The 15586-nt window shown below is 43.3% G+C and overlaps 2 protein-coding genes across 2 annotated transcripts; both read right to left on the bottom strand.

Moving 5' to 3' along the window:
* Positions 1-1974: 1974 nt before the first annotated feature.
* LOC310921932 (protein-glutamine gamma-glutamyltransferase K-like) lies at positions 1975-4808 on the bottom strand (the record flags this gene model as incomplete). Its single annotated transcript, XM_083882186.1, has 2 exons — positions 1975-2093; positions 4505-4808. Coding segments are annotated over 2 exons (423 nt in total), but the record flags the coding sequence as incomplete, so codon positions are not given.
* Positions 4809-8297: 3489 nt separating this feature from the next.
* Positions 8298-15442, bottom strand: LOC310921907 (uncharacterized protein; the record flags this gene model as incomplete). Its single annotated transcript, XM_083882166.1, has 3 exons — positions 15384-15442; positions 10563-10782; positions 8298-8467 (listed from the first exon to the last, which is right to left on the bottom strand). The coding sequence occupies exons 2-3, from the start codon at positions 10777-10779 to the stop codon at positions 8298-8300; spliced, it is 387 nt and encodes a 128-aa protein (XP_083738292.1). The 5' UTR covers positions 10780-10782; positions 15384-15442.
* Between the last annotated feature and the right edge of the window lie 144 nt (positions 15443-15586).

A 15586-nucleotide genomic window follows, 5' to 3' on the forward strand; every position in this document is an offset into this window, starting at 1 on the left:
AATTTGATCAAAATCCCCAAAAAAATCCGACCAAAATTTGACCAAAATCCCCCAAAATGCCCCCAAAAAATCCGACCAAAAATGGCCAAAATTTGACCAAAAATTGGGGCAAAAATGGCGCCCCCTGGTGGCGATTTTGAGGATTTTTACCCCAAATTTTTGTGGGATCCCAAAATTCCCCAAATTTCCCTAAAATTGACCAAAATCTCCTAAAAATTCAAACAAAATCAGACCAAAAATGGCCAAAATCTGACCAAAATTTGACCAAAATTTGATCAAAATTTGGCTCGAAAATGGCGCCCCCTGGTGGCGATTTTTGGGATTTTTTTCCCCATTTTGGAGCCACATTTTTGTAAAATTCAAAAATTCCCAAATTTTCCCAAAACTTCCCAAAATTTGCCCAAAAAACCCCAAAAATTCCGACCAAAAATGGCCAAAATTTGGGTAAAATTTGATCAAAATTGGGGCAAAAAATGGCGCCCCCTGGTGGCGATTTTTGGGAATTTTGTCCCAAATTTGGGATCCAAAAATTGCTCAAAATTCCCCAAAATTTGACCAAAATTTGCCCAAAAAAACCCCAAAAAAATCCAACTAAAAATGACCAAAATTTGATTAAAATCCCCCAAAATTCTCCCCCCCAAAAAATCTGATTTTGGAGATTTTTTGGGGTGAATTTGGGGGAATTTTTGGGGGGAAATTTTGAGGGAATTTTTGGGAATTTTTGGGGAATTTTTGGGGGGAATTTTGGTGAATTTTTTGTGAATTTTTTGGGGAATTTTTGGGTTCATTTATTGAAATTTTGGGGGATTTTTTTGGGGATTTTTTACGATTTTAATGGGATTTTTGGGGCCATTTTTGTGCCAATTTTGCTGATTTTTGGGGCCATTTTTGGGACAATTTTGGGGATTTTTTGGGGGGAATTTTGGGGGAATTTTTGGGGAATTTTGGGTGAATTTTTTTGGGAATTTTTGGGACTTTTTGGGGGAATTTTTTTGGATTTTTGGGGGGAATTTTTTGGGGAATTTTTAGGACTTTTGGGAGAATTTTGGGGAATTTTTTTGGGATTTTTTTTGGGAATTTTGGGGGAATTTTTTGAGAATTTTGGGGGGAATTTTGGGTGAATTTTTGGGCTCATTTTATGAAATTTTTGGGGCCATTTTTGTGACGCTTTTGGGTCTTTTGGGGCCATTTTTGTGCCAATTTTGCCGATTTTTGTGCCCATTTTTTGCACAATTTTGGCCCATTTTTGGGGTGAATTTCGGGATATTTTTTGGCCCATTTTTAGTCCATTTTTGGCCATTTTTGGGGTGAATTTTGGCGATTTTTGGGGCCATTTTTGGTACAATTTTGGGGCAATTTTTGGGCTCATTCCATGAAATTTTTGGGGATTTTTTTGGAGATTTTTTACAATTTAATGGGATTTTTGGGGCCATTTTTGGGGTGAATTTCGGGATTTTTTGGGGCCATTTTTGTGCCAATTTTGCTGATTTTTGGGGCCATTTTTGGGACAATTTTGGGCCATTTTTGGGGCCATTTTTGGGACAATTTTGGGGATTTTTTGGGGCCATTTTTGTTACAATTTTGAGTATTTTGGGGGTGATTTTTGGGGCCATTTTTGGGGATTTTTTGGGGTAAAATTTGGGGATTTTTTGGGGTCAATTTTGGGGAATTTTGAGGGAATTTTTGGGACTTTTTGGGGGAATTTTTGGGGGAATTTTGGGTGAATTTTTGGGCTCATTTTATGAAATTTTGGCGCCATTTTTGGGGATTTTTAGGGGAGATTTTTTCATATTTTAACGGGAATTTTTGCGCCATTTTGGTGCCAATTTTGCTGATTTTTGGGGCCATTTTTGTGCCAATTTCGGTGATTTTTTGGGCCCATTTTTGTTACAATTTTGCCGATTTTTAGGACCATTTTTGGTCCATTTTGGGCCATTTTTGGTGTGAATTTTGGTGAATTTTTGGGGCTCAGACCTGGCCATAATTCCAGGACCTCTCGGCGATCTGGTCCTCGGTGCCGTAGAAGATTCGGCCGCTCTCGTTCAGGACGTACTCGCGAAGATCTTCCGTTTTTTCCATGTAAACCGAATCCTCTGGGGGCAAAAAAAATTCAATTTTTAAATCATTTTTTAAATTTAAAATAAGTAAAAAAATTATAATTATGGAGGTTTTGGTAGAAAATAAAAAATTCCCATTTTTTAGGACGAAATTTGAGTCAAAAAGCTCCAAAATTCAAATTTTTTTCACAAATTCCTCCAATTTTTCCCAAAAAATTCCTGAATTTTATGTCAAAAAACACCAAAATTCCCAAATTTTCCCTCAAAAAAGCCCAAAATTTCAATTTACCCAATTTTTTTTCAGATTTTTCCCAAAAATTTCCCCATTTTTTTCACAATTTTTTCCCATTTTTTTCCATTTTTTCCCCATTTTTTCCTTATTTTTCCCTCAATTTCCCCCCAATTTTTCCCCCAATTTTTTTGTGATTTTTCCCCCATTTTCCCATTTTTTTCCCTGATTTTTTTCTTTATTTTTCACCCAATTTTTTCCCCAATTTTTTCCCCATTTTTTCCCCATTTTTTCTCCATTTTTTGCCATTTTTTACCCAATTCTTTCCCATTTTTCCCTCAATATTTTTCTAATTTTTTCCCCATTTTTCCCCATTTTTCACCCAAAATTTTCCCCATTTTTTCCTCTGACTTTTCCCTTATTTTTCACTATATTTTTCCCTTTTTTTCCCTCATTTTCCCCCCAAATTTTTCAATTTTTTTCTCATTTTTTCCCCATTTTTTCCTTATTTTTCACCCCAATTTTTTGCCTATTTTTCCCCATTTTTCCCAAAAATTTCCCCATTTTTTCCCCATTTTCCCTCTATTTTTTCCCCGATTTTTCCCATTTTTCACCCAATTTTTCCCATTATTTTTCCCCATTTTTTCCCTGATTTTTTCCTTATTTTTTACCCATTTTTTCCCCAAGTTTTTTCCCATTTTTTCTCCATTTTTCCCCATTTTCCCCCCATTTATTTCCCCATTTTTAATTCAAATTTCCCACCATTTTTCCCAATTTTTTTCCCTTATTTTTCAATTCTTTTCCCCATTTTTCCCTGTTTTTTTTCCCTCTAAATTTTCCATTTTTTCCCCTGATTTTTTTCCTTATTTTTCACCCAATTTTTTCCTATTTTTTCCTAATTTTTCACCTATTTTTCCCCCGTTTTTTCCCCATTTTTCTCCCAATTTTTCCCATTTTTTCCCTGATTTTTTTCTAATTTTTTCCCCTATTTTTTCCCTATTTTCTCCCCATTTTCCCCCTCATTTTTTCCCATTAATTTCCCCATTTTGCTCCAAATTTTTACCCCATTTTTTCTCTATTTTTCATTTAAATTTTTCCCAAATTATTTCCCCGTTTTTCATTCAATTTTTCTCCATTTTTCCCCATTTTTCCTCCATTTGTTCCCCATTTTTTCCTCATTTTTCACCCAAATTTTCCCCCAGTTTTTTTCCTGATTTTTTCCTCATTTTTTCTCCATTTTCCCCTGATTTTTCCTTATTTTTCACCCATATTTTTTCCTATTTTTTCCCATTTATTTCCCCATTTTTCATTCAATTTTTTCCCCATTTTTCCCCATTTTCCCCCCAATTTTCCCCAAATTTTCCCCATTTTTTTCTTATTTTCCCCCATTTTTCCCTGTTTTTTCCCCATTTTTCCACCCAAGTTTTTCCCCATTTTTCCCCATATTTTTCCCCAATTTTCCCCCTTTTTTTTCGATTTTTTCCTCCATTTTTTCCCCATTTTTCCCCATTATTTTCCCCTCATTTTCTCCCATTTTTTTCCCAAAATTTTCCCCATTATTTTTTCATTTTTTCCCCGTTTTTCCCCGATTTTTTCCTTATTTTTCACCCATTTTTTCCCCATTTTTTCTCCATTTTTTCCCCATTTTTCACCCAATTTTCACAATTTTTCCCCCATTTTCCACCCATTGTTTCCCCATTTTTCACCCAATTTTTCCCCATTTTTCCCCCCATTTTTCCTCCAATTTACCCCTAATTTTTTCCCTGATATTTTCCTCATTTTCCCCCCATTTTTCTCCCCATTTTTCCACATTTTTCACCCAAATTTTCCCCCCATTTTTTCCTCAATTTTCTCCAATTTTCCCCCATTTCTTCCTCATTTTTCCCCTTAATTTTTCCGATTTTCCCCTGATTTTTTCCCCGATTTTTTCCTTATTTTTCTCCCAAATTTTTCCCCAATTTTTCCCATTATTTTCTCCCCATTTTTCCCCCCAATTTTTCCCCATTTTCCCCCATTTTCCCCCTTAATTTTTCCAATTTTTTCTCATTTTTTCCCCATTTTTTTCATTATTTTTTCCCCATTTTTTCCCTTTTTTTCCCTTATTTTTCACCCAATTTTCTTCCAATTTTCACCAAAATTTTTCCCCAAAATCCCCGTTTTCCCCCCAACCCCTCCAAATTCCCAAAAATTCAAATTTTCCCCCCCAAAATTCACCCACCAGGGCACCAGGGATTAAACAACAGCACCACGTCGTTCTCGGCCTCGAAGGGCGCCGCGAACTCCCCGCTCTCCGTCCTGGTCCTGACGCTCAGCCGGTACCGACCAATGGGAGCGTCGGGCGGGGCCTCCAGCCCCACCCACAGGGCGTGGCCTCCGCTGGCCCCGCCCACCAGGGGCTCGGCCACGCCCCCGTCCAGCTCCGCCCTCCAGCCCGTGGGGGAGGAGCCGCCCAGGGGGATCAAAACGTGGGTGCCTTTGGCCACCTGGGGGGTGGGGCCTGGAATATTCCAGAATTTTTCCATGATTATGACGTCATCGGGTAGGTGGTGACGTCATCGGGTAGGTGGCGATGTCATAGAAGGGGTGATGATGTCATACAAGTGGCGATAATGTAATTTATGTAGGTGGTGATGTCATAGAAGTGGATGATGATGATGTCATCGGGTAGGTGGTGATGTCATAGAATGAGTGATGATGTCATAGAAGTGGCGATGATGTCATTTATGGATGTGATGATGTCATAGAAGTGGGTGGTGACGTCACCGGGTAGGTGGTGATGTCATATGGTGAGTGGTGATGTCATACAAATGGTGATAATGTCATTTATGTAGGTGATGATGTCATAGAAGTGGATGATGATGTAATCAGGTAGGTGGTGATGTCATATGATGAGCGATGATGTCATAGAAGTGGTAATTATGTTATTAGGTAGGTGATGATGTCATAGAAGCGGATGATGATGTCATAGTAAGGTGGTGATGTCATCCGGTAGGTGGTGATGTCATAGGGAAGGTGGGGATGTCATCAGGTAGGTGATGATGTCATAGAAGTGGATGGTGACGTCACCGGGTAGGTGGTGATGTCATAGAATGAGTGATGATGTCATAGAAGTGGTGATGATGTCATTTATGGATGTGATGATGTCATAGAAGTGGGTGGTGACGTCATCGGGTAGGTGGTGATGTCATATGGCGAGTGGTGATGTCATACAAATGGCGATAATGCCATTTATGTAGGTGATGATGTCATAGAAGTGGATGATGATGTCACCGGTAGGTGATGATGTCATAGAAGTGGATGATGATGTAATCAGGTATGTTGTGATGTCATATGATGAGTGATGATGTCATAGAAGTGGATGATGATGTCATAGGGAAGGTGGGGATGTCATCAGGTAGGTGATGATGTCATAGAAGTGGATGGTGATGTCATCGGGTAGGTGGTGATTTCATACAATGGTGGTGATGTCATAGGGAAGGTTGTGATGTCATCAGATAGGTGGTGATGTCATAGGAAGGTGGTGATGTCATACAATGGTGGTGATGTCATCGGGTAGGTGGTGATGTCATAGACGTGGATGATGATGTCATAGGAAGGTGATGATGTCATCGGGAAGGTGATGATGTCATAGGGTGTGAGCGATGACGTCATGGAAAGAAGAAGAAGGAAAAAAATATCACTAAAAAAAATCACATCTATCAAATTTTTTTTTCCCCCAAAATTATCCCCCAAATTTTACCAAAATTGCCCAAAACTTTTCCAAAACTTTTCCCGAAATTTCCCCAAAATTCCCCCAAATTCCGCAAAAAATTCCCCAAATTTTCCCCAAAATTTTCCAGAAGTTCCCCCCCAAATCACAATATCACAAAATTTTTCCAAATTTTTCCAGTAATTTCCCCCAAATTTCCCCAAAATTCCTCCAGAGTTTCCCCAAAACTTTCCTCCAAAATTCTCCCAAAAAATTTACACAAAATTCTCCACAAAATTCCCAAATTTCCACCATAATTTACCAAAAATCTCCCAAATTTCTCCCCTCAAATCCCCCCAAAATCACAAAATTTCCCCCCAAATTTTCCCAAAATTCCCCCGAAAATCCCCAAATTTCCCCCCCAAATTACTCCCAAAAATCACAAAATTTTTCCAAAATTTTTAACTTCCAAAATTTTCCCCCAAAATTCTCCCAAAATCACCCCAAAATTCCCCCAAAATTTTCCCCAAAATTTACCAAAATCACAAAATTTCCCAAAAAAATTTTCCAAAAATCCCCCCCCAAATTCCCCCAATTTCCACCAAAATCACAAAAGTTCCCCCAAATTTCTTCCTCTCTCCTCCAAAAATCCCCAAATTTCCCCAAATTTCACCCAAAAATTCCCCAAAATCCCCAATTTCCCCAAATTTCCCCCAAATTTCCCCAAAACCACAAAATTTTTCCCAAAATTTTCCCCCAAATTTTCCCCAATTTCCCCCCCAATTTTCTCCCAATTTTTCCCCCAATTTCTTCCCCATTTTTCCCCAATTTTTCCACAATTTTTCCCCCAATTTTTCCCATTTTTTTCCCCCAATTTTTCCCCAAATTTCCCCCAATTTTTTTCCAATTTTCTCCCATTTTCCCCCCCTTTTTATCCAATTTTTCCCCAATTTTTTCCCACTTTCTCCCCAATTTTCCCTATTTTTTCCCCAATTTTTCCCCAATTTTCCCCAAATTTCCCCCAAATTTCCCCCAATTTTCCCCCAAAACTCCCTCATTTTTCCCCAATTTCTTCCCCATTTTCCCCCAATTTTCCCCCCATTTTTCCTCAATTTTCCCCCAATTTTTCCCGATTTTTTCCCCAATTCCCCCCCATTTTTTCCCCATTTTTCATTCAATTTTTTCCCCAATTTTTCCCATTTTTTCCCCAATTTTCCCCCGATTTTTTCTCCAAAACTCCCTCATTTTTCCCCAATTTCTTCCCTAATTTTCCCCCAATTTTTCCCCATTTTTTCCCCAATTTTTCCCCAATTTTTCCCCAATTTTTCCCCAATTTTTCCCCATTTTCCCCCAATTTTTTCACATTTTCCCTCCAATTTTCCCCCATTTCTCCCCCAAATTTTCCCCAATTTTCCCCCATTTTTTTCAAAATTTTACCCATTTTTTCCCCAAATTTTCCCCAATTTCCCCCCAATTTTCTCCCAATTTTCCCCCCATTTTTTCCCCATTTTTCCCCCTTTTTCCCCATTTTTCCCCAATTTTTTCCCCATTTTTTCCCCAATTTTTCCCAAATTTTCCCCAATTTTTTCCCAATTTTTCCCCATTTTTCCCCCAATTTTTTCCCCAATTTTCCCCAATTTTTCCCCACTTTTTCCCCAAAATTCTCAAACCTCCCCAAGTCCCAAAAAACCCCCAAATTCTCCCCAAAAATCCCTCACCAAAATCCCCAAAACTCCCCTTTTTTTTCCCTATTTTTCCCCCATTTTTTCCCCAATTTTTCCCGAATTTTCCCCCAATTTTTTCCAAATTTCACCCAATTTTCCCCCAATTTTTTCCCAATTTCTCCCCCATTTTTCCCTCCAATTTTCTCCCAATTTTTCCCCATTTTTTCCCGAATTTTTCCCCAATTTCTCCCCCATTTTTCCCTCCAATTTTCCCCATTTTTTCCCCTATTTTCCTCTAATTTTCTCCCAATTTTTCCCCATTGTTTCCCCATTTTTCCCCCAATTTTTGCCCAACTTTTCCTCAATTTTCCCCAATTTTCCCGAAATTTCTCCCCATTTTTCCCCATTTTTTCACCAGTTTTTTCCCATTTTTTCTCTATTTTCTCCCCATTTATTTCCCCATTTTCCCCAAATTTTCCCCATTTTTCCCTCATTTTTCCCCAATTTTTCCCCATTTTTTCCCCATTTTCCCCCCAATTTTCCCCAATTTTTCCCCAATTTTTCCCCAAAAGTCCCAAACCTTTCCAAACCCCAAAACCCCCCAAATTCCCCCAAATTCTCCCAAATTTTCCCCAAAAAATCCAAATTTTTACCCAGCGTCAGCTCAATACAAATCCCATCCTCGTCCTGCAGGGGCGGGGCAGGACCACGCCCACATGGAAGCGCTGCCCCCTCCGCACCACCAGGGGGCGCTGTGCGAACTCCTGCGTGTGGTGAGCCACGCGATTGGCTGAGGCGCCGCAGCGGAGCCGCACCGGAGCCAATAGGCCTGCGGGAAAGGGGAAAGGGGGCGGGGCTTAGCAAGGCGGCCATTTTCAGGAAGTAAAGGGTGGTTTTGGCGGGAAAAATCGGATTTTTTACATTTTTCTCCCAAAATTTGGATTTTTTGAGGGGAAACTGGGAATTTAAAGGCAAAATTAGAAATTTTGGAGTGAAAAAATGGAATTTTAGGGCATTTTTTGGGAGAAAATTGGAATTTTTTTGACAAAAAATGGGATTTTTGGGCATTTCAGGGATGGAGCTTAATGGGAGCCAATAGGAATGAAGGAAAGGGAAAAGGGGCGGGGCTTAGCAAGGCGGCCATTTTGAGGAAGTAAAGGGTGGTTTTGGCGGGAAAAATCGGATTTGCTCTAATTTTGTCAATTTTTGCTCTAAAAACTCGCGGTTTTTTGCCCAAACCCCCATTTCTCTCCCCAGACTCACCCGGCCGCAGGGGCTGGGCCCCTCTCCTGCCCGGGATTTCCCCAAAAATCCCCCAAAAAATCCCAAAAATTCCTAAAAAAATCACAAAAAAATCTCCCAAAAATCCCCCAAAAAATCTCCAAAAATCCCCCAAAAATCCTATTAAAAATCCCCCCACAATACCCAAAAATACCCCAAAAAAAACCCCAAAAAATTTCCAAAAATCCCCAAGAAAAAATTAAAAAAAAAATCTCAAAAAATCCTCCCAAAAATCCCTAAAAAATCCTATTAAAAATCTCAAAAAAAAAAAATAAATCTCAAAAATCCCCCCCAAATCCTATAAAAAATCGAAAAAAAGCCTCAAAAAATGCTCCCAAAAAAATCTCAAAAAAAAAATCTCCCCCAAAAAGTCCCCCCAAAAATCCTGTAAAAAAAAATTCAGAAAAAATTCCCAAAAAATTCTCAAAAAATTCTCAAAAAATGCCCCCAAAAATCTCAAAAAAAATCTCAATAAAATCTCCAAAAAAAATCTCAAAAATTCCACAAAAAAATCCCCAAAAAATCTCCAAAAATTCCCCAAAAAATCCAATTTTTCTCCCCATTTTTTGCCCTAAAAACCCCAAATTTCACCCTAAAAACTCGCGGTTTTTTCCCCAATCCCCCATATCTCCCCCAGACTCACCCGGCCGCAGGGGCTGGGCCCCTCTCCTGCCCGGGATTTCCCCAAAATCCCCCCAAATATCCCCAAAAAAATCCTCAAAAAATTCCCAAAAAATCCCCAAAAATTCCTTAAAAAAATCTCTCAAAAATTATCAAAAAATTCCCCAAAAAATCTCAAAAAATCCCCCCAAAAATTCCCAAAAATCTCTCCAAAAATTCCCAAAAAATCCCAAAAAAATCCCAAAAAATCCTATTAAAAATCCCCAAAAAATCCCTTTAAAATCCCAAAAAAATCTCAAAAAAACCCACCCCAAAAATTCTCAAAAAATTCCCCAAAAAATTCTTTAAAAATCCCCAAAAAATCTCCAAAAAATTCCCTAATAATTCCCAAAAAATCTCAAAAAAAATCTCAAAAAATTCCCCAAAAAAATCTCCAAAAAATTCTCAAAAAATTCCCCAAAAAAATCCTAAAAAAATCCCCAAAAAATCCTCAAAAAAACCACCCAAAAAAATCCCCAAAAAATCTTCAAAAAATTCCCGAATAATTCCCAAAAAATCTCAAAAAAAATCTCCAAAAATTACCCCAATAAATCTCAAAAAAATCCCTTAAAAAAATCCCCAAAAAAATCCCAAAAAAATCCCTAAAAAATCCCTTAAAAATCCACCAAAAAAATCCCCCAAAAAATCTCAAAAAAAATCCCCAAAAATTCCCCAAAAAAATCTCAAAAAAATCTCCAAAAAAAACCCCAAAAAATCCTCAAAAAATCCCTAAAAAATCTCCAAAAAATTCCCAAAAAATTCTCAAAAAATTCTCAAAAAATGCCCCCAAAAATCTCAAAAAAAATCTCAATAAAATCTCCAAAAAATTCTCAAAAATTCCACAAAAAAATCCCAAAAAATTCTCCAAAAATATACCAAAAAAATCCAAATTTTCTCCCCATTTTTTACTCTAATTTCGCCATTTTTCGCTCTAAAAACACACTTTTTTTTTCCCCAATCCCCCCTATCTCCCCCAGACTCACCCGGCCGCAGGGGCTGGGCCCCTCTCCTGCCCGGGATTTCCCCCGGGATCGGTTCCCACTCCCGGTCCCGGTCCCTGTTCCCGCAGCAGCCGCAACAGCCGCATTTGGCCGCCAGGCGGCGCCAAACCCCGCGCCGGGAGCCAATGGGAGCGGAGCACGGCGCCCCCTGGTGGCGGACGGAGGAGAAACGGCCTGGGTCCAGTCGGGGGTCGGGCATGGCCTGGAAAATACCAGTATAGACCAGTTTGGACCAGTTTGGACCAGTTTGGATCGTTATAAACACATTATAAACCAGTATAAACCAGTTTGGACCAGTATAAACTAGTATAAACCCAATGTAAACCATTATAAACCAGTATAAATCCATTATAAACCAGTATGGACCAGTATAAACCAGTATAAACCCAATATAAACCAGTATAAACCCAATATAAATCAGTATTAACCAGTATGGACCAGTTTGGACCAGTATAAACCAGTATAAACCCAATATAAACCATAATAAACCAGTATAAATCCATTAAAAATAGTATGGACCAGTATAAACCAGTATAAACCCAATATAAACCATTATAAACCAGTATGGACCACCATAGACCATTATAAACCAGTAGAAACCAGTAGAAACCAATATAAACCATTATAAACCAGTGTGGACCAGTATGGACCATTAAAAACCATTATAAACCAGTACAGACCAGTATAAACCAGTATGGACCAGTTTGGATTAATATAAACCCATTATAAACCAGTATGGACCGGTATGGACCAGTATAAACCAGTATAAACCCAATAAAAATTACTAAAAACCAGTTAGGACCAGTAAAACCCAGAATAAACCAGTATAAACCAATATAAACCATTATAAACCAGTATAGACCAGTATAAACCCATTAAAACCAGTATGGACCGGTATAAACCAGTATAAACCAGTACAGACCAGTATAAACTCAATATAAGCCATTAGGGACCAGTATGGACCAGTGTGGACTATTAAAAACCATTATAACCCAGTATAAACCAGTATAAACCAGTTTAGACCAGTATGAACCAGTATAAACAGGTATTGACCAGTATAAACCAGTACAGGCCAGTCCAAACCAGTACCAGACTCCGAACGTCCCAGTATGAACCAGTGACCCCTCCCAGTGCTCCCAGTATGGACCAGTAACCCCCAGTGACCCCTCCCAGTGCTCCCAGTATGAACCAGTAACCCCCCAGCCCTTCCCAGTATAAACCAGTGACCCCCAGTGACCGCTCCCAGTGCTCCCAGTATAGACCAGTGTCCTCCCAGTACAAACCAGTAACAGCTCCCAGTGCTCCCAGTTCAACCCAGTCCTCCCCAGTGCTCCCAGTAAGGACCAGTAACCCCCCAGCCCTTCCCAGTATAAACCAGTGACCCCTCCCAGTGCTCCCAGTATGAACCAGTAACCCCCAGTGACCCCTCCCAGTGCTCCCAGTATGGACCAGTAACCCCCAGTTCCCGCCTCCCAGTGCTCCCAGTATGAACCAGTAACCCGCCAATCCTTCCCAGTACAAACCAGTAACCCCCCAGTCCTTCCCAGTATGGCCCAGTGACCCCTCCCAGTGCTCCCAGTATAAACCAGTTTCCTTCCAGAATGAATCAGTAACTGCTCCCAGTGCTCCCAGTTTATCGCAGTCTTTCCCAGTACAGACCAGTAACCCCCAGTGACCCCTCCCAGTGCTCCCAGTATAAACCAGTAACTGCTCCCAGTGCTCCCAGTTCAACCCAGTAACTCCCCAATCCTTCCCAGTAACCCCCAGTAACAGCTCCCAGTGCTCCCAGTATGAACCAGTAAACCCTCCTTGGCTCCCAGTATGAACCAGTAACTGCTCCCAGTGCTCCCAGTATAGACCAGTCACACCTCAGCACTCCCAGTACAAACCAGTAACAGCTCCCAGTGCTCCCAGTATGGCCCAGTCCTTCCCAGTACAAACCAGTGACTGCTCCCAGTGCTCCCAGTACAGACCAGTTTCCTCCCAGTATGAACCAGTAACTGCTCCCAGTACAAATCAATAACTGATCCCAAGCTCCCAGTATAGACCAGTAACAGCTCCCTGACTCCCAGTATGAACCAGTGACAGCTTCCAGTGCTCCCAGTATGAACCAGTAACCCCCCAGTTCTTCCCAGTATAAACCAGTGACCCCCCAGTCCTTCCCAGTAACCCCCAGTGACCACTCCCAGTGCTCCCAGTACGGCCCAGTCCTTTCCAGTACAAACCAGTAACAGCTCCCAGTGTTCCCAGTAAGGACCAGTAACCCCCCAGCCCTTCCCAGTATAGACCAGTGACCCCCAGCAACCCCTCCCAGCACTCCCAGTATAGGCCAGTTTCCTCCCAGTATGAACCAGTAACCCCTCCCAGTGCTCCCAGTTCAACCCAGTAACCTCCCAGTGCTCCCAGTATAGACCAGTAACCCCCAGTGACCCCTCCCAGTGCTCCCAGTATGAACCAGTAACTGATTCTGAGCTCCCAGTACAAACCAGTAACTGCTCCCAGGCTTCCCAGTATGAACCAGTGTCCACTCCCAGTGCTCCCAGTATAGACCAGTCACACCTCAGCACTCCCAGTACAAACCAGTAACTGCTCCCAGTGCTCCCAGTATGGACCAGTAACCCACCAATCCTTCCCAGTATGAACCAGTAAACCCCAGTAACCCCCCAGCCTTTCCCCGTATATCCCAGTTGCCTCCCAGTCCTTCCCAGTAACTGCTCCCAGTGCTCCCAGTATCGACCAGTAACCCCCCAGCCCTTCCCACTACAGACCAGTAACTGCTCCTGGGCTCCCAGTATAGACCAGTTGCCCCTCAGCATTCCCAGTACAAACCAGTAACTGACCCCAGTGCTCCCAGTTTATCCCAGTCCCTTCCCAGTATAGACCAGTAAGCACCAGTTCCCCTCCCAGAGCTCCCAGTATAGACCAGTTTCCTCCCAGTATGAACCAGTGACCCCTCCCAGTGCTCCCAGTATAGACCAGTAACCCCCAGTCCTTCCCAGTAACCACTCCCAGTGCTCCCAGTACAGACCAGTAACAGCTCCCAGTGCTCCCAGTATGGCCCAGTCCTTCCCAGTACAAACCAGTAACTGCTCCCAGTGATCCCAGTATGAACCAGTAACCACTCCCAGCATCCCAGTTTATCCCAGTTCCCTCCCAGTCCTTCCCAGTAGCTGCTCCCAGTACAGACCAGTAACAGCTCCCAGTGCTCCCAGTTTATCCCAGTCCCTTCCCCGTATAGACCAGTAAGCACCAGTTCCCCTCCCAGTGCTCCCAGTATGGACCAGTAACCCCCAGTGACCCTTCCCAGTTCTCTCAGTATGAACCAGTAACTGCTCCCAGAGCTCCCAGTACAGACCAGTAACCACCCAGTCCTTCCCAGTCCTTCTCAGTAACCCCCAGTAACTCCTCCCAGTGCTCCCAGTACAAACCAGTAACTGATTCTGAGCTCCCAGTACAAACCAGTAACCCCCCAGTCCTTCCCAGTATGGCCCAGTGACCCCTCCCAGTGCTCCCAGTATAAACCAGTTTCCTTCCAGAATGAATCAGTAACCGCTCCCAGTGCTCCCAGTTTATCGCAGTCTTTCCCAGTACAGACCAGTAACCCCCAGTGACCCCTCCCAGTGCTCCCAGTATGAACCAGTAACTCCCCAATCCTTCCCAGTAACCCCCAGTAACAGCTCCCAGTGCTCCCAGTAAGAACAAGTCCTTCCCAGTACGAACCAGTAACTGCTCCCAGTGATCCCAGTTTATCTCAGTTCCCCCCCAGTCCTTCCCAGTACAAACCAGTAACAGCTCCCAGTGCTCCCAGTTCAACCCAGTAACTGCTCCCAGGCCCTCGGTCCAAACCAGTATGAACCAGTCCCCTCCCAGCTCATCCCAGTCCCTCCCAGTCCCTCCCAGTTCATCCCAGTCCCTCCCAGCTCATCCCAGTCCCTCCCAGTCCCTCCCAGTCCCTCCCAGTCCCTCCCAGTCCCTCCCAGTTCATCCCAGTCCCTCCCAGTTCCCCCCAGGCCGGGCCTGTCCCAGCAGCTCCTCCCCCGCCAGACCAGTTCTCCCAGTTTGCCCAGTTCCCTCCCAGTGACCCCTCCCAGTGCTCCCAGTATTCCCAGTAACCCCTCCCAGTGCTCCCAGTTCCCCTCCCGGGCACTTCCGGCAGCCCCAGTGACCCCTCCCAGTGCTCCCAGTATGGACCAGTATGGACCAGTAACCCCCTCCCAGTGCTCCCAGTGCTCCCAGTATGGACCAGTATGGACCAGTATGGACCAGTAACCCCCTCCCAGTGCTCCCACTGCTCCCAGTATGGACCAGTGACCCCTCCCAGTCCTCCCAGTGCTCCCAGTATGGACCAGTAACCCCCTCCCAGTGCTCCCAGTTTGACCAGTAACCCCCTCCCAGTGCTCCCAGTATGGACCAGTAACCCCTCCCAGTGCTCCCAGTGCTCCCAGTATGGACCAGTAACCCCTCCCAGTCCTCCCAGTGCTCCCAGTATGGACCAGTATGGACCAGTAACCCCCTCCCAGTGCTCCCAGTATGGACCAGTAACCCTCCCAGCTCTCCCAGTTTACCCCCCGAGTTCTCCCAGTAGCCCCCAGTAGCTCCCAGTATGGACCAGTAACCCCCTCCCAGTGCTCCCAGTGCTCCCAGTAACCCCATTCGCCCCTCCCAGTCCTCCCAGTTCCCCTTCCCAGTTCCCCCAGTCACCCCAGTTGCCCCTCCCAGTGCTCCCAGTTTGCCCAGTTCACCCCCCCAGCCCTCCCAGTTTGCCCAGTTTGGCCTCCCAGTGCTCCCAGTAACCCCCAGTACCTCCCGAGGGGGGCTCCCAGTAGCTCCCAGTAGCTCCCAGTAACTCCCAGTGACGGCGGAGGGCGGAAAGGGGCGTGGCCAGGACAAAGGGGGCGTGGCCAAGGCGGGAAAAGGGGGCGTGGCCAAGGCGGGAATGGCCTCACCTGGGATCACTATTTGGCAGGCGGGGCTGAATGGGCGGGGCAATGGATCACTATGTGGCA

This window comes from Zosterops lateralis (assembly GCF_965231275.1).
Source record: "Zosterops lateralis genome assembly, chromosome: 38".
NCBI classification, from domain to species: domain Eukaryota; kingdom Metazoa; phylum Chordata; class Aves; order Passeriformes; family Zosteropidae; genus Zosterops; species Zosterops lateralis.